The sequence below is a fragment of the Leucoraja erinacea genome, chromosome 21, assembly GCF_028641065.1.
Source record: "Leucoraja erinacea ecotype New England chromosome 21, Leri_hhj_1, whole genome shotgun sequence".
Lineage (NCBI taxonomy): Eukaryota > Metazoa > Chordata > Chondrichthyes > Rajiformes > Rajidae > Leucoraja > Leucoraja erinaceus.
In genome coordinates, this window is record NC_073397.1 from 35,925,076 (window position 1) to 35,947,254 (window position 22,179).

At 48.7% G+C, this 22,179-nt stretch overlaps 1 protein-coding gene across 1 annotated transcript in view; it reads left to right on the forward strand.

Annotated features, from left to right (window-relative positions):
* ccm2l (CCM2 like scaffold protein) overlaps positions 1-20,825 on the forward strand; it is a 29,079-nt gene extending 8,254 nt beyond the window's left edge. Inside the window, exons 3-10 of the mRNA XM_055652660.1 lie at positions 1,750-1,833; positions 2,422-2,605; positions 5,876-6,027; positions 8,692-8,827; positions 10,586-10,649; positions 11,358-11,505; positions 15,938-16,076; positions 19,256-20,825. Coding sequence (XP_055508635.1) covers positions 1,750-1,833; positions 2,422-2,605; positions 5,876-6,027; positions 8,692-8,827; positions 10,586-10,649; positions 11,358-11,505; positions 15,938-16,076; positions 19,256-19,518 — 1,170 coding nt within the window. The 3' untranslated portion in view covers positions 19,519-20,825. The remainder of the gene's footprint in view (positions 1-1,749; positions 1,834-2,421; positions 2,606-5,875; positions 6,028-8,691; positions 8,828-10,585; positions 10,650-11,357; positions 11,506-15,937; positions 16,077-19,255) is intronic.
* The last annotated feature ends 1,354 nt before the right edge of the window (positions 20,826-22,179 follow it).

A 22,179-nucleotide genomic window follows, 5' to 3' on the forward strand; every position in this document is an offset into this window, starting at 1 on the left:
GGACTAATGGTGTGCTCAACTCCTGACTATTAAAGGGCCTGTCCCACTTAGGCGACTGTAGACAAAAATGCTGGAGAAACTCAGCGGGTGCAGCAGCATCTATGGAGCGAAAGAAATAGGCAACGTTTCGGGCCGAAACCCAAAGGAAATAGGCAACGTTTCGGGTCGAAACCCAAAGGGTTTCGGCCCGAAACGTTGCCTATTTCCTTCGCTCCATAGATGCTGCTGCATCTGCTGAGTTTGCCAGTGGGCTTTTGTCTACCTTCAAACCCTTCTTCAGCATCTGTAGGGTCCTTCTACGTACAAGTTTGTAGGTAAACTGCCAGGTGAATGTTTTAATGGAGTTCCTTGTACGACAACACATGGTGACTTTGGTGTAACGTCAGCAAGAAGGGTTTCGGCTCGAAACGCCGAAATTTCCTTTCAACGTTTTGAAAAAACGTTGCCTGTCGCCTGTAGTCGCCCCGTAAATGCTGCTAAGTGGGACTGGTTTCTCGTAGAAGTCACTTTGTTTCTCTTGTTCTCTACGATTTTTCTCTACCTGCAGTAAGGAGGGACCACTTAGGCGACTGCCAAAGGGACTAGTTTTAATGGAATTCACCTACGACACCCGCAGACAACCCACGGCAGCAAAAATTGTCGGCACTGTCGCCGAAAAACTTTTCAACGTGTTCCAAAACTATGTGTGCCTGTCGCCTGTAGTTTGCAAAAAATCACCTAAGTGGGACAATATCACAAAGTCATTTAACAATTACAGCATTGTTCAGGCCGGTTTTTCTCTACCAGTCCGTAAGGAGGGATCTTTTTCTTCCCTTAGCGAATGGCCTGCACTCCTACATAACCCTCCATTCCCTTCTCATCCATATGCCACAGCGTTATTTTTAAATGATACCAACGAACCCGCCTCCACCACTTCCACTGGAAGCTCCTTCCACCCGGGTACCACTCTCCGTAAAGAAGTTCCCCACATGTTATAACCATATGTCCCTTATTCTGAACTGCGGATCTGACGACAGCACGGACACAGGCCATCTCGGCCCTACAAGTCCGTGCCGAACAACTTTTGTTCCCTTAGTCCTACCTGCCTGCACTCATACCATAACCCTCCATTCCCTTCTCATCCATATGCCTATCCAATTTATTTTTTAAATGATACCAACGAACCTGCCTCCACCGCGACTTCCACTGGAAGGGAGATGCTAAAAATGCATTTCGTTGTCTCTGTACTGTCTGAGTAAACAATGACCCCTAATGTTACCCCATTTCTTCTGTCCCTTTTTTTTCTGAAGTCATGTCCTCTTGTTTGAATCTTCCCTATTCTCAAAGGGAAAAGCTTGTCCACATCAACTCTGTCTATCCCTCTCATCCATTTAAAGACCTCTATCAAGTTCCCCCTTAACCTTCTGCGCCCCAGAGAATAAAGACCTAACTTATTCAACCTATCTCTGTAACTTAGTTGTTGAAACCCAGGCAACATTCTAGTAAATCTCCTCTGTACTCTCTCTATTTCGTTGACATCCTTCCTATAATTGGGCGACCAAAAAATTTGGCCGTTTTTTACCGTGACCGCCTGGATTTTCTTCGAGATCTTCCGTTTCCTCCCACATTCCAAAGACGTACAAGTTTGAAGCTAAATTGGCTCGGTATATGTAACAATTGTCCCTAGTGTGTGTGTCGGGATAGTGTACTTTGGTGTAAACCTGTATCTGCAGGTTCTTTATCCTCACAGATGTTTATTTGTCTCTCCAGTTTTTAGGTCATTTAACATGGGTGTCATGTTCTTTAAACCCAGCAAGCAGAACTGAAGTGTTGCAGCTCCTCGACACAGCGAGGGTAAGGCAGGACTTCCCGAGAATAATGTGAATGAATCAAAGTTGACACGAGGAATCTTGAGCGAAAACCTTGTGCAGGACTGACTCAACGGAGAACATGGACAGACTAAGTTTCGGGTCGGTAGGGTTGCCAACTGTCCCATAGTAGCCAGGACATCCCGTATATTGGGCTAAATTGGTTTGTCCCACGCTGGACCGCTCTTGTCCCCTTGACCCCAGCTACTACTGTCGGGTCGGAGAGCTGTGTCCGGCCCCGCCTCACCCGTCCCAACGTAGTGCAGCCCGTGGAGTGCAGCAGCAGCAGCGCCCATGGCCCTGTCGGTTGGTGATGTGGAAAGATTCAGAGCAATGAATGAAAGATATGCAAAAAAAGTAATGATGATAAAGGAAAGAGGCCAATGTCAGCTGTTTGTTGGGTGAAAACGAGAAGCTGGTGCAACTTGGGTGGGGGAGGGATGGAGAGAGAGAGAGAGAGGAGAGAGGGGATGCCGGGGTTACCTGGAGTGAGAGAAATGTTGCTTTTGTTGTCCCGCTGAGTTACTCCAAATAATTGATGATGGCGGTGATATTGTGCGTGTGTTGTTCACAGGAGCAGAAGCAGCTGCCCTTGCAGACAACTGCGGACCAGGACATCATCCTGAGTCTGTCTGCTCGCTGTCTCCTCCTCACCTGGCGCGACAACGAGGAGCTGATCCTCCGGATCCCCACACACGAGATCGCCGCCGTCTCGTACATCCACGATGATGCTCTCCATCTACTCGTCCTGAAAACAGGTAGAGTAACGCACGCACACCGGCGTGACTCACGGACATCAGCCCACACCGCCATTTCATTTGGGTGATTAATTCAGAGTATTAATTCATTCAGAGTATTAATTCGGAGTATTAATTCAGAGTATTAATTCAGAGTATTAATTCGGAGTATTAATTCGTATTAATTCGAGAGTATTAATTCAGAGTATTAATTCATTCAGAGTATTAATTCGGAGTATTAATTCAGTATTAATTCAGAGTATTAATTAATTCATAGTATTAATTCGGAGTATAAAGAGTATTAATTCGGAGTATTAATTCAGAGTATTAATTCAGAGTATTAATTCATTCAGAGTATTAATTCGGAGTATTAATTCAGTATTAATTCAGAGTATTAATTCATTCATAGTATTAATTCGGAGTATAAATTCAGAGTATTAATTCAGAGTATTAATTCAGAGTATTAATTCAGAGTATTAATTCAGAGTATTAATTCATTCCCTGCCACAGAGGGCAGTGGAGGCCAAGTCACTGGATGGATTTAAGAGAGAGTTAGATAGAGCTCTAGGGGCTAGTGGAGTCAAGGGATATGGGGAGAAGGCAGGCACGGGTTATTGATAGGGGGACGATCACCATGATCACAATGAATGGCGGTGCTGGCTCGAAGAGCCGAATGGCCTCCTCCTGCACCTATTGTCTATATTTCTGTGTATCTAGTATTAAGCTGGTGCCTAGGAAGGAACTGCAGGCGCTGGTTTACACTGGAGATAAACACAAAATGCTGGAGTAACTCAGCGGGATAGGCTGCATCTCGGGAGAGAAGGAATGGGTGACGTTTCGGGTCGAGGGTCTCGTGTTTCTACACTGGAGTTTAGGATGAGAGGGGTTCTTATTGAAACATATAAGATTATTAAGGATTTGGACACGCTAGAGGCAGGAAACATGTTCCCGATGTTGGGGGAGTCTAGAACCAGGGGCCACAGTTTAAGAATAAGGAGTAAGCCATTTAGAACGGAGACGAGGTAACACTTTTTCACACAGAGAGTTGTGCGTCTGTGGAATTCTCTGCCCCAGAGGGTGGTGGAAGCCGGTTCTCTGGATACTTTCAAGAGAGAGCTAGATAGGGCTCTTAAAGATAGTGGAGTCAGGGGATATGGGGAGAAGGCAGGAATGGGGTACTGATTGTGGATGATCAGCCATGATCACATTGAATGGCGGTGCTGGCTCGAGGGGCCGAATGGCCTACTCTTGCACCTATTGTCTATTGACCCGAAACGTCACCCATTTCTATTGAGCTGGTGCACTGAGCAAAGTACAAAGTGCTGGAGGAACTCAGCGGGCCAGGCAGCATCTGTTGATGAATGGACAGGTGATGTTTTGGGTCGGGATCCTTCTTCAGACTCACTGGTGGAGGTCAATAATTATTCCCTCCGCGGACGCTGCTCGACCAGCTGAGTTCCTCCAGCACTTTGCGTTTTACTCAGGATTACGATACCTGCAGTTCCTCGTTTGGTTTAGTTTAGTTTGGGATACAGCGCGGACACAGGCCCTTTGACTCACCGGGACCGAACTGACCAGCGATCCCTGCACATTAACGCTGTCCTACACACACTTGGGGCAATTTTATATTTATATACCAAGCCAATTAACTTACAAACCTGTACGTCTTTGGGACAATAGACAATAGACAACATATGCAGGAGTTGGCCATTCAGCCCTTCGAGCCAGCACCGCCATTCAATGTGATCATGGCTGATCATCCACAATCAGTTCCCCGTTCCTGCCTTCTCCCCATATCCCCTGCCTCCGCTATCTTTAAGAGCCCTATCAAGCTCTCTCTTGAAAGCATCCAGAGAACCGGCCTCCACCGCCCTCTGAGGCAGAGAATTCCACAGACATGGAATGTGGGAGGAAACCGGAGCACCCGGAGAAAACCCACGCAGTCACAGGGAGAACGTGCAAACTCCATACAGACAGCACCTGTAGTCAGGATCGAACCTGGGTCTCTGGTGCTGTGAGGCAGTAGCTCTCCCCGCTGCTCCAACGTGCCACCTTTGTGTTTGTATCGTTTGTACTAACGTGTGTATGGACCACGCTAAACCACGTGTAATATGAAACTTAAAGCCAATAACACTCCAGTTCAAACCACTTAGCAAAGCCTCGTTCCAATTCAACTCACATTATTTAATCAAGCTGCCTTCACTCTGCTATCAGTGGAGAATTAACTTGCGGAAAGTAGCTCTAAACTTCCCCTGCAGCTGTGCGTTAGATAAGTGCTGCAGGATGTTTAGTGGTTCTCAAGGTTAAAATGACATTAATAAATGACTTGAGCTGCTCTCTAATAGTTGGTGACATTATCTGGATACCTTGTTGTGGGACTGGTGGACAACCCACACCCTCCAGCTTTTATCTTTTCTAATGAATATTAAAGACACCAAATTGCTTCTGGAGCATTGTTCAAGGGAGCAGAGCGGAGCAACCTCACAGTGCCAGGGCAAGCTCCATCCTGATCTCGGGTACTGCCTGTGTGGAGTTTGCACGTGAGCGCATGTGTTTCCTCCGGGAGCCCCGGTTTCCTCCCACTTCAGACAATACAGCACAAGAACAGGCCCTTCGGCCCACTATGTCTCGAACACGATGCCAAGACTAACTCATATCTGCCTGCATATAATCCATATCCCTGTGTTGTTGTCTTTTTTTAAAATTTTTATTGTGCGTTAAAAGTTAGTGTAAATGTTCTCCTGTTTGTTTTATGTGGGGGGGGAGGGGGAGGGGGGTCGGGGGAAACTTTTTTTTCAGTTTCTTCCCTTACCGGAGTTGCAATTGTTTTCCAGGTCGCATTCACCGGTTGCTCTGCAGCCTACCATCGATGGAGCTGGGGGCCTCCTCGATATATATATATATATATGTGTGTGTGTGTGTTATTAATGTATATATAAATGTATAGTGTCATAATATATATATACATTTAATTTATACATTCTTTGTTTATTTGTTTGCTTATTTATAAATATAACCAAGCAAACAAATAAATAAAACTAGTGGTGGAAATACAAGACCCATGTCCCCAGTCTAATATAGTTCAGAGCTTATTTGGATGTTGTAATGTTTACTAGCTGGATGGCTGTGGGGAAGAAGCTGTTTCTGAAGCTGGGCGTTACAGTTTTCGGGCTCGTGTTGGTGGTGGTGGAGTGAGAGCGGTGGTTAGGATGGTGTGGGTCTGTGATGATGCTGGCTCCACGCGTTGTGTCTCGTCTACGATGAATGCCGTGGTGTTTTACCTCCCGCTAGGTCTCGGCGTGGCGGCGGTTGCAGCCGGGGGCAGCCTGGAGCGGAGAGCGGCGAGCGGTGGCGGCGGCGGGGGCGGCGTGCCCGACGGGCAGGAGGCTGCGCCCAGCGGCGACAACCACTGCAACCTGGTGATCCTGGCCATGGGCAGCAGGGTGAGAACTTTCATCACCACTCAACCATTCCGTTTACTGCCACCTGCACCTCACCCACCCCAGTGAAACACGTCGTCTTGCAAACAACCCAGTAATATAGAAACATAGAAATTAGGTGCAGGAGTAGAGGCCATTCGGCCCTTCGAGCCTGCACCGCCATTCAATATGATCATGGCTGATCATCCAACTCAGTATCCCGTACCTGCCTTCTCTCCATACCCCCCTGATCCCTTTAGCCACAAGGGCCACATCTAACTCCCTCTTAAATATAGCCAATGAACTGGGGCCTCGACTACCTTCTGTGCCAGAGAATTCCACAGATTCACCACTCCCCGTGTGAAAAAAAGTTCTTCTCATCTCGGCCTTAAAGGATTCCCCCCTTATCCTTAAGCTATGACCCCTTGTCCTGGACTTCCCTAACATCGGGAACAATCTTCCTGCATCTAGCCTGTCCAACCCCTTAAGAATTTTGTAAGTTTCTATAAGATCCCACACATATCGTACAGCAGAACCTCGCTGTGGCAGTACACAAGAGTCGCCACGCCTCTGATGCCGACAAAGTCACTGCCACTGCCCTCCCCCCACTGTGTGTTCCCCCCACCCCCCCCATTGGTCTCAGCGTCCACCTAATTCTCTCGGGTCACACATTTGCAAGTTCTAGGGGTAGAATGAGGCCATTCGGCCCATCGAACCCACTCCACCATTCAATCATGGCTGATCTCTTTGACTTTGAGTCCTTGAAAAGAACTATACAAATAAAATGTATTATTATTATTATTATTATTATCTCTGCCTCCCAATCACATTCTCCTGCCTTCTCCCCAAAACATTCCAGAAGATTAGTCAAGCACGATTTTCCCTTTCGTAAATCCATGCTGACTCGGACCGAAGGTACACAAAAAAGCTGGAGGAACTCAGCGGGTGCAGCAGCATCTATGGAGCGAAGGAAATAGGCAACGTTTCGGGCCGAAACCCAAAGGAAATAGGCAACGTTTTGGGTCGAAACCCAAAGGGTTTCGGCCCGAAACGTTGCCTATTTCCTTCGCTCCATAGATGCTGCTGCACCCGCTGAGTTTCTCCAGCTTTTTTGTGTACCTTCGATTCTCCAGCATCTGTAGTTCCTTCTTAAACACTGACTCGGACCGATCCTGTTACTGCTATCCAAATGTGCCGAGCTATCTCTCATAGATCATGGCTGGTCTCTCTCTCTCCCTCTTAACCCCATTCCTCTGCCTTCTCTCCCATAACCCCTGACACCCGTCCTAATCAAGAATTTATCTATCTCTGCCTTAACAATATCCACTGACTTGGCCTCCACAGCCCTCTGTGGCAATGAGTTCCACAAATTCACCACCCTCTGACTAAAGAAGTTCCTCCTCACCTCCTTTCTAAAAGAGCGCCCTTTAATTCTGAGGCTGTGACCTCTGGCCCTAGACTCTCCCACCAGTGGAACCATCCTCTCCACATCCACTCTATCCAAGCCTTTCATTATTCTGTAAGTTTCAATGAGGTCCCCTCTCAACCTTCTAAACTCCAGTGAGTACAGGCCCAGTGCCGTCAAACGCTCATCATATGCTAACCCACTCATTCCTAGAATCATTCTTGTAAACCCCCTCTGGACCCTCTCCAGAGCCAGCGCATCCTTCCTCAGATATGGGGCCCATTATTGCTCTCATTACTCCAAATGCTGCCTGACCAGCACCTTATAGAGCATTGCCTCTGAGTGAGGGGCCCCTCCTTGCTCCGTTGCCTCTGGCCCGAGTAGGAGTTCACCCTGGGCTGGCCAGTTTACCAGTAAATCCTCCACCGTTGGTCTATGGTGGGCGATCCCCACACACTTCACCTTTCCCACCTCCACTCCCAGACTAAGGCAGCACGGTGGCGCAGCGGTAGAGTTGCTGTCTTATAGTGCTTGCAGCGCCAGAGACCCGGGTTCGATCCCGACTACGGGTGCTGTCTGTACGGAGTTTGTACGTTCTCCCCGTGACCTGCGTTGGTTTTCTAGGAGATCTTTGGTTTCCTCCCACACTCCAAAGATGTGCAGGTTTGTAGGTTATTTGGCTTGGTGTGTGTGTGTAAATTGTCCCTAGTGTGTGTAGGATGGCGTTAGTGTGTGGGGATCGCTGGTTGGCGGGGCCTCGGTGGGCTGAAGGGCCTGCTTTCTGCGTTGTATCTGTAAACTATACTAACTCTCTCCCCCTCTCCCCCCCCCTCCCCCCTTCCCCTCTCCCCCTCTCCCCTCTCTCCCCCTCTCCCCCTCTCCCCCTCTCCCCTCTCCCCCCCTCTCCCCTCTCCCCCTCTCCCCTCTCCCCCCTCTTCCCTCTCCCCCTCTCCCCCCTCTCCCTCTCCATCCCCCTCTCCATCCCCCTCTCCCTCCCCCCTCTCCCCCTCTCCCCTCCCCCCTCCCCCCTCCCCCCCTCCCCCCTCTCCCCCTCTCCCCCCCCCTCTCCCTCTCTCCCCCCCTCCCCCTCCCCCCCCCCCCCCCTCTCCCCCTCTCCCCCCCTCCCCCTCTCCTCTCTCCCTCTCCCTCCCCTCTCCCCCCCCCTCTCCATCCCCTCTCCCTGCCCCTCTCCCCCCCTCTCTCCCCCTCTCCCTCCCCCTCTCCCCCTCCTCCCCCCTCCCCTCTCCCCCTCTCTCCCCTCTCCCTCCTGTTTCCCAAATGAGGACTCAGCGGAAGAATACTGTGCTCTGATCTGCCAAGTATTCCGTATCATCTATGGGGACCAGACGATCGAGTGTGTGGACCGTTCTGGCAACAATTACACGTCGACCCCGGACAGACGCTGGTTAATGGAGAGAAGTGAGTCCGGGCTGCAGACACAAGATCGTAAGACCATCATGTCCGTGTCAGGACAAACGAATGGCCTCTGCCTGCACGGGATTCCTATCCCTCCATTCCCTGCATATCCATAGGAAGACAAAATTACTGGAGAAACTCAGCGGGTGGGGCAGCATCAATGGAGCGAAGGAAATAGGCAACGTTTCGGGCCGAAACCCTTCTTCGAAGAAGATTCGAAGAAGGGTTTTGGTCCGAAACATTGCCTATTTCGGCCCGAAACGTTGCCTATTTAATTCGAAGAAGGGTTTTGGCCCGAAACGTTGCCTATTTCCTTCGCTCCATAGATGCTGCCGCACCCGTTGAGTTTCTCCAGCATTTTTGTCTACCTTCGATTCTCCAACATCTGCAGTTCCTTCTTGAACAACCCTGCATCTCCATGTTCATACTCTAAGGCCATAACTCATAGGAGTAGAATTAGGCCATTCGGCCCATCGAGTCTGCTCAGCCATTCGATCATGGCTGATCTATTTTTCCCTCTCAAACCCATTGATAATTTCATACTCATGTCATAGGAGCAGCAGAGTTCCATTATGTAGAAAAGCCTTTCACTGTGTATAAAGACTAAACAAAATATATGTTCGATCAGTCGAGGGTGGCACGGTGGCGCAGCGGTAGAGTTGCTGCCTCACGGCGCCAGAGACCCGGGTTCGATCCTGACTGTGGGTGCTGTCTGTACGGAGTTTGCACATTCTCCCCGTGACCTGCGTGGGTTTTCTCCAGGTGCTCCTGTTTCCTCCCACACTCCAAAGACGTGCGGGTTTGCAGGTTAATTGGCTCGGTATAATAGTACATTGGCCTTAGTGTGTGTAGGATAGTGTTAGTGTGCGGGGATCGCTGCTCAGCACGGACTCGGTGGGCCGAAGGGCCTGCGTATGTGCTGTATCTCTAAAAACTAAAACTAATGCAAAACCAAGCAACAGCTGGTCACTAACTCAAAACTAGTAGCTCGTTCCACTATCCTTAACACACAAGTGATAGGAGAAGAATTAGGCCATTCGGCCCATCAACTCCACTCTGCCATTGAATCATGGATGATCTATTTCTCCCTCCTAACCCCATTCTCCTGCCTTCTCCCCATAACCCCTGACACCCGTACTGATCAAGAATCTATCTGTCTATCTCTGCCTTCAAAATATCCATTCTTCAAAGGGAGAATTCCTTGGAGCCTCTTGTAGGGGAATCAAGGACCAGAGGACATGGGTTTAAGGTGAAGAGGAAAAGATTTAATAGGAATCTGAGGGTAACTTTTTCACACAGAGGGTGGTGGGTGTATGGAACAAGCTGCCAGAGGAGGTAGTTGAGGCTGGGACTGTCCCAACATTTAAGAAGCAGTTAGACAGGTACATGGATAGGACAGGTTTGGAGGGATGTGGGCCAAACACAGGGCAGGTGACAATAGACATTAGGTGCAGGAGTAGGCCATTCGGCCCTTCGAGCCAGCACTGCCATTCAATGTGATCATGGCTGATCATCCCCAATCAGTACCCCGTTCCTGCCTTCTCCCCATATCCCCTGACTCCGCTATTTTTAAGAGCCCTATCTAGCTCTCTCTTGAGAGTATCCAGAGAACCTGCCCCCACCGCCCTCTGAGGCAGAGAAGTGGGATTAGTGAGGTGGGACTAGTGTAGCTGGGGCATGTTGGCCTGTATGGGCAAGTTGGGCCAAAGGGCCAGTTTCCATGCTGTATCACTCTATGTCTTGTGTTGTCTGAATCTACAGGTAACAGCGGGCAAACCACTGAGACCTACGGGTACGAGGCGGACTTCAGCTGCTGCAGTTCATTGTAAGTCCCCTTGCCTCTGGATGAGAGGCTATAGGGTGATTTCACCAAATGTCAAATGAGCGTAGATCCCCCCTCACGTGACCGAAAAATTTAACTGGAGGACATATGTCACTTCGGTACATGTTAGTGAATGGGGAAACACACACTTTCACACCCGTTAAAAACATGGAAAACGGCCGATTTTTTAGCTGAAATTTTCTGTGCTAGTCGGGGTGACCGTGAAGCACAGCGACCTAAATTTTCAGGCAAAAAAAAAGATAGAAAGTAAGGTAATTACAAGAGGGAACTGAAGGTGGAAAAACAGCGGAAGTGCTTAGCAGACATTTGCCGTGGTGATTGAAAGATCCAAAATATCGGGAATTATCGCGTTTGCTCGCTGAATTTCATCAAAAGTAAGTTAATAATGCCTTACTTTTGATGAAATTCAGCGAGCAAACGCGATAATTCCCGATAACTCCTGCCGTTTTCCATGTTTTTAACGGGTGTGAAAGTGCGTGTTTCCCCATTCACTAACATGTACCGAAGTGACATATGTCCTCCAGTTAAATTTTTCGGTCACGTGAGGGGGGATCTACGCTCATTTGACATTTGGTGAAATCACCCTATACGCCAGCCATGCATCGGTTTTGTTGCATTTCATCGCATTTCCCATTTCACGGGAGATTGCTTCACGCGTCTGTTTTTTTGTTTGTTTTTTCTTGAGGGCAGTAATGGATCGCAGGACATGTTCGACCCGTACTGCCGCGACAGCTCCTCGCCATCATGCCACGACTCGCAGTTGAGCCTGGGCACAGTGGGCAGCGAGAGTGACCAGAGTCATACTGGGGCTGATCTGCTGCAGGACTACATGGCCACCGTGAGTACACACGTTCACGACCTGTCCCACTCATTCAATTTTTTTTTCGGCAATTTGCCAGCACCCGTCATGGTGGCAGCCGGTGGCCAAAATTTTCCAACATTGTATCGTGCTCTGGTGAGACCACATGTGTACAGTTTTGGTTTCTTAATTTGAGGAAGGACATCCTTGTGATTGAGGCAGTGAGTGCAGCGTAGGTTCACGAGATTGATCCCTGGGATGGCGGGACTGTCATTTGAGGAAAGATTGAAAAGACTAGGCTTGTATTCACTGGAGTTTAGAAGGATGAGGGGTGAATCTTATAGAAACATATAACATTATAAAAGGATTGGACAAGCTAGATGCAGGAAAAATGTTCCCAATGTTGGGCGAGTCCAGAACCAGGGGCCACAGTCTTAGAGTAAGGGGGAGGTCATTTAAGACTGAGGTGAGAAAAACTTTTTCACCCAGAGAGTTGTGAATTTGTGGAATTCCCTGCCACAGATGGCAGTGGAGGCCAAGTCACTGGATGGATTTAAGAGAGAGTTCGATAGAGCTCTAGGGGCTAGTGGAGTCAAGGGATATGGGGAGAAGGCAGGCACGAGTTATTGATTGGGGACGATCAGCCATGATCACAATGAATCATCCCCTATCAATAACCCGTGCCTGCCTTCTCCCCATATCCCCTGCCTCTACTGGCCCCTAGAGCTCTATCTGACTCTCTCTTAAATCCATCCAGTGATTTGGCCTCCACTGCCCTCTGTGGCAGGGAATTCCACAAATTCACTTGTTTGCATTTCGTTCATTTATTTGTTCCGTTTCCCTCTACATCACTGTCTATTTCTTTCCTTTCCCTTTCCCCTGAGTCACAGTCCGAAGAAGGGTCTCGACCCATCCCTTCACTCCAGAGATGCTGCCTGTCCCGCTGAGTTACTCCAGCATTTTGTGTCTCTCTTCGGTTTAAGGCAGCATCTGCAGTTCCTACCTACAGCATCTGTGGATGATATGGGGACGTGACATTTTAAGTCCCTTTTTACAGACTGGAGAATGGTCTTGACCCAAAATATGTTGCCTATCAATGTCCTTCAAAGATGCTGCCTGACCTGCTGAGTTGCTCCAGCACTTTGTGTTATACTCTTATTAAAACTATATGTGTGTTATCTGGGTTGTTGCAATAGTGACCTTCCCTCGTTCGAAGACTCTGCTGCCGGTAAGGGTTTGTCTTGCCAGCCAGCTGCTTACACATGCGGATACAGTTATTTATGGTTTCTATTCTTGTGTTATAAATAAATGAAGGGGCGAATGCAATAGCATTTGTTAGACAGGCATTTATAGCGCACATGAGCTACTAGAATCCTCAGACGTCTCTTATGTAACGGATGGTCTACTTATCCGGAGTAAATTTATGTTGCTGTCGCTGGTCATGACAAAAAGGATTCTAATGTAATGGTTGGAAAAAAAAAAAAAAATCATCTATCAAAACAAATGCTGGTGAGTTTTGGTGACCAATGGTTTTAACGGCCCTTCATTGTCACGTGCACCATTTAAGGTACGGTCAAATGTGATTTACTGTACAGTCGTACCAGATAAAAGCAACAAGACACACGACTACGTCAAAGTTAACGTTCACCATGGTGAATCCTCCACATTCCTCACTGTGATGGAAGGCAATGACGTTTGATCTTCTTTCCTCCTTATTCTTCCACGGACGGGGCAGCAGAACTGTCCGCGGTTGGGGCGGTCGAAGCTCCCGCGGTTGGGGCTCCCGGAGTCGACCCCTCACCAAGGGACCGCGTGCTCCACTTTGTTAAGTCGGGAGGCTCCTGTGGTTTGACCATGATGTGCAGTCAGCATGTTGCCTGTCTAATCAACTTGCACAGAATATCTATGTATCTCAATGTGGAGGAAGGAACTTCAAGTGCTTGGTTACACCAAACATAGACACTAAACGCTGGAGTAACTCAGCGGGACAGGCAGCATCACTGGCGAGAAGGAATGGGTGACGGTTTGGGTCGAGACCTCCTTCCCCCCCCCCCCCAATTAAAAGCTGCCCTCAACTGCTCCAATGGCAGAATTCGGAGACAGGAAAAATTCCCTCTAGACATAACTTTGAGTTCAGTTTATTGTCACGTGTATCGAGGTGCAGTGAAAAGCTTTTGTTGCGCACTATCCAGTCAGAAGAAAGACAATACATTATTACAATTGAGCCGTCCACACTGTACAGATACATGATATAGGGAATTACGTGAAAGATGTTTAAAGCCCTGTCCCACTGTACGAGTTCATTCCAAGAGCCCTCCCAAGTTTAAAAAAAAATCAAACTCGTGGTAGGCACGGAGAATGAACGTAGCGGGTACGTTGGAGCTCAGGGACGTCTCTTAGCGGCTCGTAACGCTAACGGCACGTACTCGGGAAGACTCGCTAACAGCAGGTAAGCACGGGAAGATTTGTGAAAATTTTTCAACATGATGACAAATGTCCACAAGAGCCCCGAGTACCGACGAGTGGCCATTACCGTAAATCTCCGAGTTCGAATCGGGGCAAACTCGGGAGAGTTCTTGGAATGAACTCGTACCGTGGGACAGGGGTTTTAGTGCAAGCTAAAGCTAGTAAAGTCCGATCAAAGACAGGGCTGGATCCAGTGTCTCCAATGTCGGCAAGATGGATGTGGTGTGGGGCAGGGAAGTCGTTTCAGCTGCACAATCTCAACCAGTCACAGCACGGGGAACAAAGTGAAATGTCACCATCCAGTGGAGGAGAAAATGAATAAATAATTGCATTGTTCCCGGCAAAAGGCCACAGGTCTAAATCCACAAATGAATGAAATTAACAACTAATCTCCTCACATCTTTTTAAAACAAGCTGACATCCTTTTTTTTATTTTTAAGAAGGAACTGCAGATGCCATAGAGGGGGTACAGAGAAGGTTCACCAGACTGATTCCTGGGATGGCAGGACTTTCATATGAAGAAAGACTGGATAGACTTGGCTTGTACTCGCTAGAATTTAGAAGATTGAGGGGGGATCTTATAGAAACTTACAAAATTCTTAAGGGGTTGGACAGGCTAGATGCAGGAAGATTGTTCTCGATGTTGGGGAAGTTCAGGACAAGGGGTCACAATTTAAGGATAAGGGGGAAATCCTTTAGGACCGAGATGAGAAAAACATTTTTCACACAGAGAGTGGTGAATCTCTGGAATTCTCTGCCACAGAAGGTAGTTGAGGCCACAGTTCATTGGCTATATTTAAGAGGGAGTTAGATGTGGCCCTTGTGGCTCAAGGGATCAGGGGGTATGGAGAGAAGGCAGGTACAGGATACTGAGTTGGATGATCAGCCATGATCATATTGAATGGCGGTGCAGGCTCGAAGTGCCGAATGGCCTACTCCTGCACCTATTTTCTACGTTTCTATGTTTCTATGCTGGGAAATCGAAGGTAGACAAAACTGCTGGAGAAACTCAGCGGGTGCGGCAGTTTAGGGAGGATTTAGAAACATAGAAAAATAGGTGCAGGAGTAGGCCATTCGGCCCTTCGAGCCTGCACTGCCATTCAATATGATCATGGCTGATTTAGATCTATGGAGTGATCATAGATTTAGATCTATGGAGTGAAGGAAATAGGCAACGTTTCGGGTTTCGACCCGAAACGTTGCCTATTTCCTTTGGGTTTCGTCCAGAAATGTTACCTATTTCCTTCGCTCCATAGATGCTGCTGCACCCGCTGAGTTTCTCCAGCATTATTATGTACATTGAAATAGTTCTTCATTGGTTTACTCAGCATCTGTGGAGAACATGGATAGTTAACGTTTCGGGTCGGGACCCTTTTGCAAACTGATTGTGGTCGAGGGGTGAAAGCTGGAAGAGAGGTGGGGGTGGGACAAAGCCAGGTGAGTGATAGGTCGATACATTTAGAAACATAGAAATTTCTGGAGGAGTATCCATTCGGCCCTTCGAGCCTGCACCGCCATTCAATATGATCATGGCTGATCATCCAACTCAGTATCCCGTACCTGCCTTCTCTCCATAAGACCCTGATCCCCTTAGCCACAAGGGCCACATCTAACTCCCTCTTAAATATGCCAATGAACTGGCCTCAACTACCCTCTGTGGCAGAGAGTTTCCAGAGATTCACCACTCTCTGTGTGGTGAAAAAAGTTCTTCTCATCTCGGTTTTTAAAGGATTTCCCCCTTATCCTTAAACTGTGACCCCTTGTCCTGGACTTCCCCAACATCGGGAACAATCTTCCTGCATCTAGCCTGTCCAACCCCTTAAGAACTTTGTCAGGGGGGGGGGGGGGGGTGGGGGGGGGGGGGGGTTTGATTGGGTGACAAAGGTCAGAGATGAAAAGACAAAAGAGTGTGAGATAACGGGTGAAATGGTGCAGAATGTGAAGCTGGAGGAAGGAATGCGGGCGGAGGGGTTAATAATTGTGCTTGTCTTTCTTTGGATCTAAGCTGAGAACAAAGTTGTCCCCTGAAGAAATCCAGCAGTTTGCGCTGCTGCTCCGAGACTATCGCACGGGGGCCTCGGTTGAAGATTACTGCACAGAACTCCTGCAACTTTATGGAGAGAAAAGAAAGTTCCTCCTTTTAGGTAAAAACTTTTCTGTTTGCATCGCAACTGAGGAAACCGTTCTTCAACTTGCAAAGACTGTTGACAGAGTTCTCTTCTGTCAGATGAAATGTAGTCGAGTCACCGTGTCTGTGGAATTCTCTGCCTCAGAGGGAGGGCGGTGGAGGCCGGTTCTCTGGATGCTTTGAAGAGAGAGCTAGATAGGGCTCTTAAAAATAGCGGAGTCAGGGGATATGGGGAGAAGGCAGGAACGGGGTACTGATTGGGGATGATCAGCCATGATCACATTGAATGGCGGAGCTGGCTCGAAGGGCCGAATGGCCTACTCCTGCACCTATTGTCTATTGTCTATTGTCTATTGTCTAAAGCCACAAGTGACAGGAGCAGATGAGGCCATTCGGCCCATCGAGTCTACTCTACCATTCAATCATGACTGATCGTTGAAGAAGGAACTGCAGATGCTGGAAAAATTGCAGGTAGACAAAAATGCTGGAGAAACTCAGCAGGTGAGGCAGCATCTATGGAGCGAAGGAATAAGTGATGTTTCGGGTCGAGACCCTTCTTCAGACTGATGTGGGGGTGGTGGGAGTGGGGGGCGGGAAGGACCTATCTTTCCCTCTCAACCCCATTTTCTGCCTTCTCACCCTCTGGCCTTAGACAATAGACCCGTACTAATTAAGAATCTATCTATCTCTGCTTTTAAAAATATCAATTGACTTGGCCTCCACAGCCTTCTGTGGCAAAGAATTCCACTTAGAAGATAGACACGGAATGCTGGAGTAACTCAGCGGGACAGGCAGCATCCCTGGAGGGAAGGAATGGGTAACGTTTTGGGACCTGACCCTTATTCAGACTGATGTCAGGGGAGAGGGAGATACATAGATAAGGAAATGTAAGGTGTGAAAATAGGACAAAGGGAATGGAGATCAGGGAACATGTGGAATAGATCATCGTTAGTTGGGAGAAGGAAGTCGGAGACAGTCAGACTGGTCGGAAAACTGGGAAGGGGGAGGGATGGAGAGAGAGGAGAAGCAAGGGTTACTTGAAGTTAGAGAAGTCAATGTCCTAAAGAAGGGTCTCGACCCAAAACGTCACCCATTCCTTCTCTCCAGAGATGCTGCCTGGCCCGCTGAGTTACTCCTGCTTTTTGTGTCTATCTTCAATGTTCATACCGCTGGGGTGTAAGCTGCTCGAGTGAAATGTGAGGTGCTGTTCTTCCAATTAGCGCTGGGCCTCACTCTTATAATGGAGGAGGCCCAGGACAGAAAGTTCAGTGTGGGACTGGGAGGGGGAGTTCAAGTATTTAGTAACCGGGAGATCAGGCAGGTTTTAGGCGGACTGAGCGGAGGTGTTTAGCGGAGCGATCGCCGTGCCTGCGCTTCGCCAAGCTCCAAGCGGAGGTTCTGCGATCGTTTCGCTGAACACCTCTGCTCAGCCCGCCTAATAGCCCTGTCCCACGGTACGAGTTCATTCCAAGAGCTCTCCCGAGTTTAAGAAAAAATCAAACTCGTGGTAAGCACGGAGAATGAACGTAGCGGGTACGTCGGAGCTCGGGGACGTCTCTCAGCGGCTCGTAACGCTAACGGCAGGTACTCGGGAAGACTCGCTAACGGCAGGTAAGCACGGGAAGACTCGTGAAGATTTTTCAACGTGTTGAAAAGTGTCCACGAGAGCCCCGAGTACCGATGAGTGGCCATTGCCGTAAATCTCCGAGTTCGAATCAGGGCAAACTCGGGAGAACTCTTGGACTGAACTCGTACCGTGGGGCAGGGCTTTCAACTTAGCCGATCTCCCATGGGAAGATGATATTAATTAATCAACGCAGTATCTCTGCTTCGCATTACAAATCGGGTGCAAATTGCATTCAATTGAACAGTAAAGTCAATTCCTGCTGTTAAGTGGCCACAGCGGTTTGTGTTTCATACATCAAACGTTTAATGGCCGTTGTGTGCCTAGTTCCGGATGAAATACAATCCTAATTTGGTTTGTTTTGCAGTTTGGCGACAAAACAACATTTACTTTTTTTTGGAGATGCAGCATGGAAACAGGCCCTTCTGCCCATCGACCATCGATCACCCGTTCACACTCGTCCTGCTATCACCCTCTCTCGTCCACTCCCTACACACTAGGGGCAATTTGCAGAGGTCAATTGACCTACGAACCCGCACGTCTTTGGTCTATGGGCGGAAACCCCCGCGATCACGGGGAAAGAACATGCAAACTCCACACGGACAGCACTCAAAGTCAGGAAGGAACCCGGGTCTCTGGTGCTATGAGGCAGCGAATCGTCCAGCTGCACCACCGTGTGGCCTTTTGTGCCACTGCACCGCCTTGGCAGTAGATCCCTCCCTTTGAGGTCTAGTGTGGACGGGTGGTCAATGGTCAGCATGGACTCAGCGGGCCGAACGGTCTTTTCCATGCTGTACTTCACAAATAGAACGATCAACATCTCTGGAGAAAGTGGACAGGTGAGGTTTCGGGAAAGGATCCCGACCCTGAAACTCTATCTATCCATGTTCTCCACAGATGCTGCCTGACCCGCTGAGTTACTCCAGCACTCTGTGAAACGTCACCTATCCATGTTCTCCACAGATGCTGCCTGACCCGCTGAGTTACTCCAGCACTCTGTGAAACGTCACCTATCCATGTTCTCCACAGATGCTGCCTGACCCGCTGAGTTACTCCAGCACTCTGTGAAACGTCACCTATCCATGTTCTCCACAGATGCTGCCTGACCCGCTGAGTTATGGTGCAGCAGCATCTATGGAGCTAAGGAAATAGGCAACGTTTCGGGCCAAAACCCTTCTGGAAATAGGCAACGTTTCGGGCCGAAACCCGGAAGGGTTTCGGCCCGAAACGTTACCTATTTCCTTAGCTCCATAGATGCTGCTGTACCCGCTGAGTTACTCCAGCACTCTGTGAAACGTCACCTATCCATGTTCTCCACAGATGCTGCCTGACCCGCTGAGTTACTCCAGCACTCTGTGAAACATCACCTATCCATGTTCTCCACAGATGCTGCCTGACCCGCTGAGTTACTCCGGCACTCTGTGTCTGTCTTTGGTATAAACCAGCATCTGTGGTTCATTTTTATTGCAATTGATACAATTTGTGATACAATTGTCGTTCCTGCAATTCTTGCCGGGGGGGGGGGGGGTTAACGTCGAGGTCCATTAATGGCCGTCTTATCCCTAATTTAGGAATGCGAGCTTTCATCCCCGATCACGATGCCAGCTACTTCGAGGGATTTCTGGACACGATTGGGATTAAGGACGGGAGAGGGATCCTGACGGATAGCTTTGGAAGGATTAAACGGAGCATGAGCGACACGTCTGCATCTGCCGTCAGATCCTACGACAGCTGGTCGGTGCCGTCAGATACGGACGGTTTTGAAAGAATAATCTCGAACATCACACACGACATTGAAGCATTGGGATGTGACGCAGAGGATGATTTATTGTGACAGATGTATAACTACATTTAAAAGGCATTCGGACAAGTCCAGGGACAGTTTAGGAACAGTTAAGTCCAGGAACAACACCGGAAATTGGAGGAACAGCACCTCATATTCCGCCTGGGCAGCTTGCATCCGGATGGCATGAATGTTGAATTCTCCCAATTTTGCTAGCCCTTGCTGTCTCCTCACTTCCTTAACCCTCGAGCTGTCTCCTCCCATCCCCCTGCCCTCTGGCTCCTCCTCCTCCTCCCCCTTTTCCTTCCTTCTCCCCTCCCACCCCCCCATCAGTCTGAAGAAGGGTTTCGGCCCGAAACGTCGCCTATTTTCTTCGCTCCATAGATGCTGCTGCACCCGCTGAGTTTCTCCAGAAATTTTGTGTACCTTCGATCTTCCAGCATCTGCAGTTCCTTCTTGAACACAGTTTAGTGTGAGTTTAGCTTCTGGTCACATGTACTGAGTGAGGTACAGTGAAAAGCTTTTGTTGGGTGCCAACCATACATGACAAAGAAAAAGACAATACATGATTACAATTTGAGCTTAGAGTTTAGAAATGCAACGTGGAAACAGGCCCTTCGGCCCAGTGAGTCCGTGCCGGCCAGCGATCACCTGTTCACACTAGTTCTTCCCTACGCACTAGGGACAATTTTTCAGAAGCCCACAAACCTGCAAAGGTGTTTGGGGTGTGGAAGGAAACCGGAGCACCCAGAGAAAACCCACGCGGTCACAGGGAGAACGTAGAAACTCCGTAAAGACAGCAACCGTGGTCAGGATCGAACACGGGTCTCTGGCCCTGTGAGGCAGCAACTCTACCGCTGCACCACCGTGCCCTGCATGTAGATAATAAATGTAGCAATTTCACAGCCCATCATCATAACTTTGCTTTAGAGAGGCCAATATCTCCATGAAATTTTGAACAGATGAATTTCAAAAGTCTGCAGTAACCATTCGCACTAGCGCACGGCCCCACAACGTGTCCACGTTTATACAAAAAGCTTTTTTGCTAAGCTCTGCAAAATTATAATTTTATTATGTAAAAATAGTTTGCATTTGGTTTCGGGAGTTGACGAAAGCTAAGAAAAATGTACAAGGATGTGAATAATATATGTTATTTGGAATGTGCCTTGCGAGAAAATTGAAATTATTATACATATTTTTATGTTAAAATAGGTGTAATGAAATGAATGATATTGGTGAATCTGTTCTGAAGCCATAGGTGTGACCTCACAATAATGTCAATGTAATAATGACTGCTTTATGGCACAAAGCACAGACAGAATTACTGGTGGAAAAATAAAATCACAAACAAATTATATCCCATCAACCCGCTGTAGTTCCACTGACTTTCAATTTTATCCTATTTCATCTCTCCCTCTCCCTCTCCCTCTCCCTCTCCCTCTCCCTCTCTCCTCCTCTCCCCCTCTCTCTCCCCCCCCCTCCCTCTCTCTCCCCCTCTCTTTCTCCCCCTCCCCCTCCCCTCTCTCTCTCCCCCTCTCCCCCCTCTCTCTCTCTCTCTCTCTCTCTCTCTCTCTCTCTCTCTCTCTCCCTCTCTCCCTCTCTCCCCTCTCTCTCTCTCTCTCTCTCTCTCTCTCTCTCCCTCTCTCCCTCTCTCCCTCCCTCCCCCTCCCCCCTCTCTCCCCCTCTCCCCCTCTTCCCCTCCTCTCCCCTCTCTCCCTCCCCCCTCCCCTCTCCCCCTCTCCCCTCTCTCTCTCTCTCTCTCTCGGCCCTCTCCCCCTCTCTCCCTCTCTCCCCCCTCTCTCCCTCTCTCTCGTCCCCTCCCTCCCCCTCTCCCCTCCCCCTCTCTCTCCCTCTCCCCCTCTCTCCCCCTCTCTCTCCCCCCCTCTCCCCCCTCTCTCCCTCCCTCTCTCCCCTCCCCCCCTCCCTCCCCTCTCTCCCTCCTCCCCCTCTCTCTCCCTCTCCCCCTCTCTCCCTCCCTCCCTCCCCCTCTCCCTATCATATTTCTGCATGTGCTCTGTACTATATTTATTAATCAGCCTATTATCTATATTTTTGTGTGAGATTTCTTTGTTAATATTTCTCTTCTGTTTTGTTTCTTCTATCTACTGCCTCCTGTTTGTCTCCCAGTTTATCTCAGACATAGACCATAGATTAAATATCGAACAGGACCGACACCCCTTTAGTCAGAGGGTGGTGAATCTGTGGAATTCTTTGCCACAGAAGACGGTGGAGGCCAAGTCAGTGGACAGATTCTTGATTAGTGCGGGTGTCAGAGGTTATGCGGAGAAGGCAGGAGAATGGGGTTAGGAGGGAGAGATAGATCAGCCATGATTGAATGGCGGAGTAGACCTGATGGGCCGAATGGCCTAATTCTGCTCCTATCACTTACGGTCATGACATTACATGAGAAGAGGAAGTTATGCAAACCTGACAACCTGTTATGTGCAACCACGCTCCTTGTAATGGAGGTGCTTGTAGATCCATACTGGCAGTTCGACCGAGTTACAGAAAGTGCTAAAAAGCCAGGACATTGATACTGCAATCAATATTTATCCCCTGTGTGAGTCACCTTTGCTTGCTCAACATTTACATCTCAGTGTTTAACATTAACCATGTTAAACGAGGAGGATATTTCCTCATCCAAACCTACTTCCTGCTGTTGTGGCCTTTGGCTGGCCATCGTTCACCATGGCTATGTCGTTCATGTTCTAT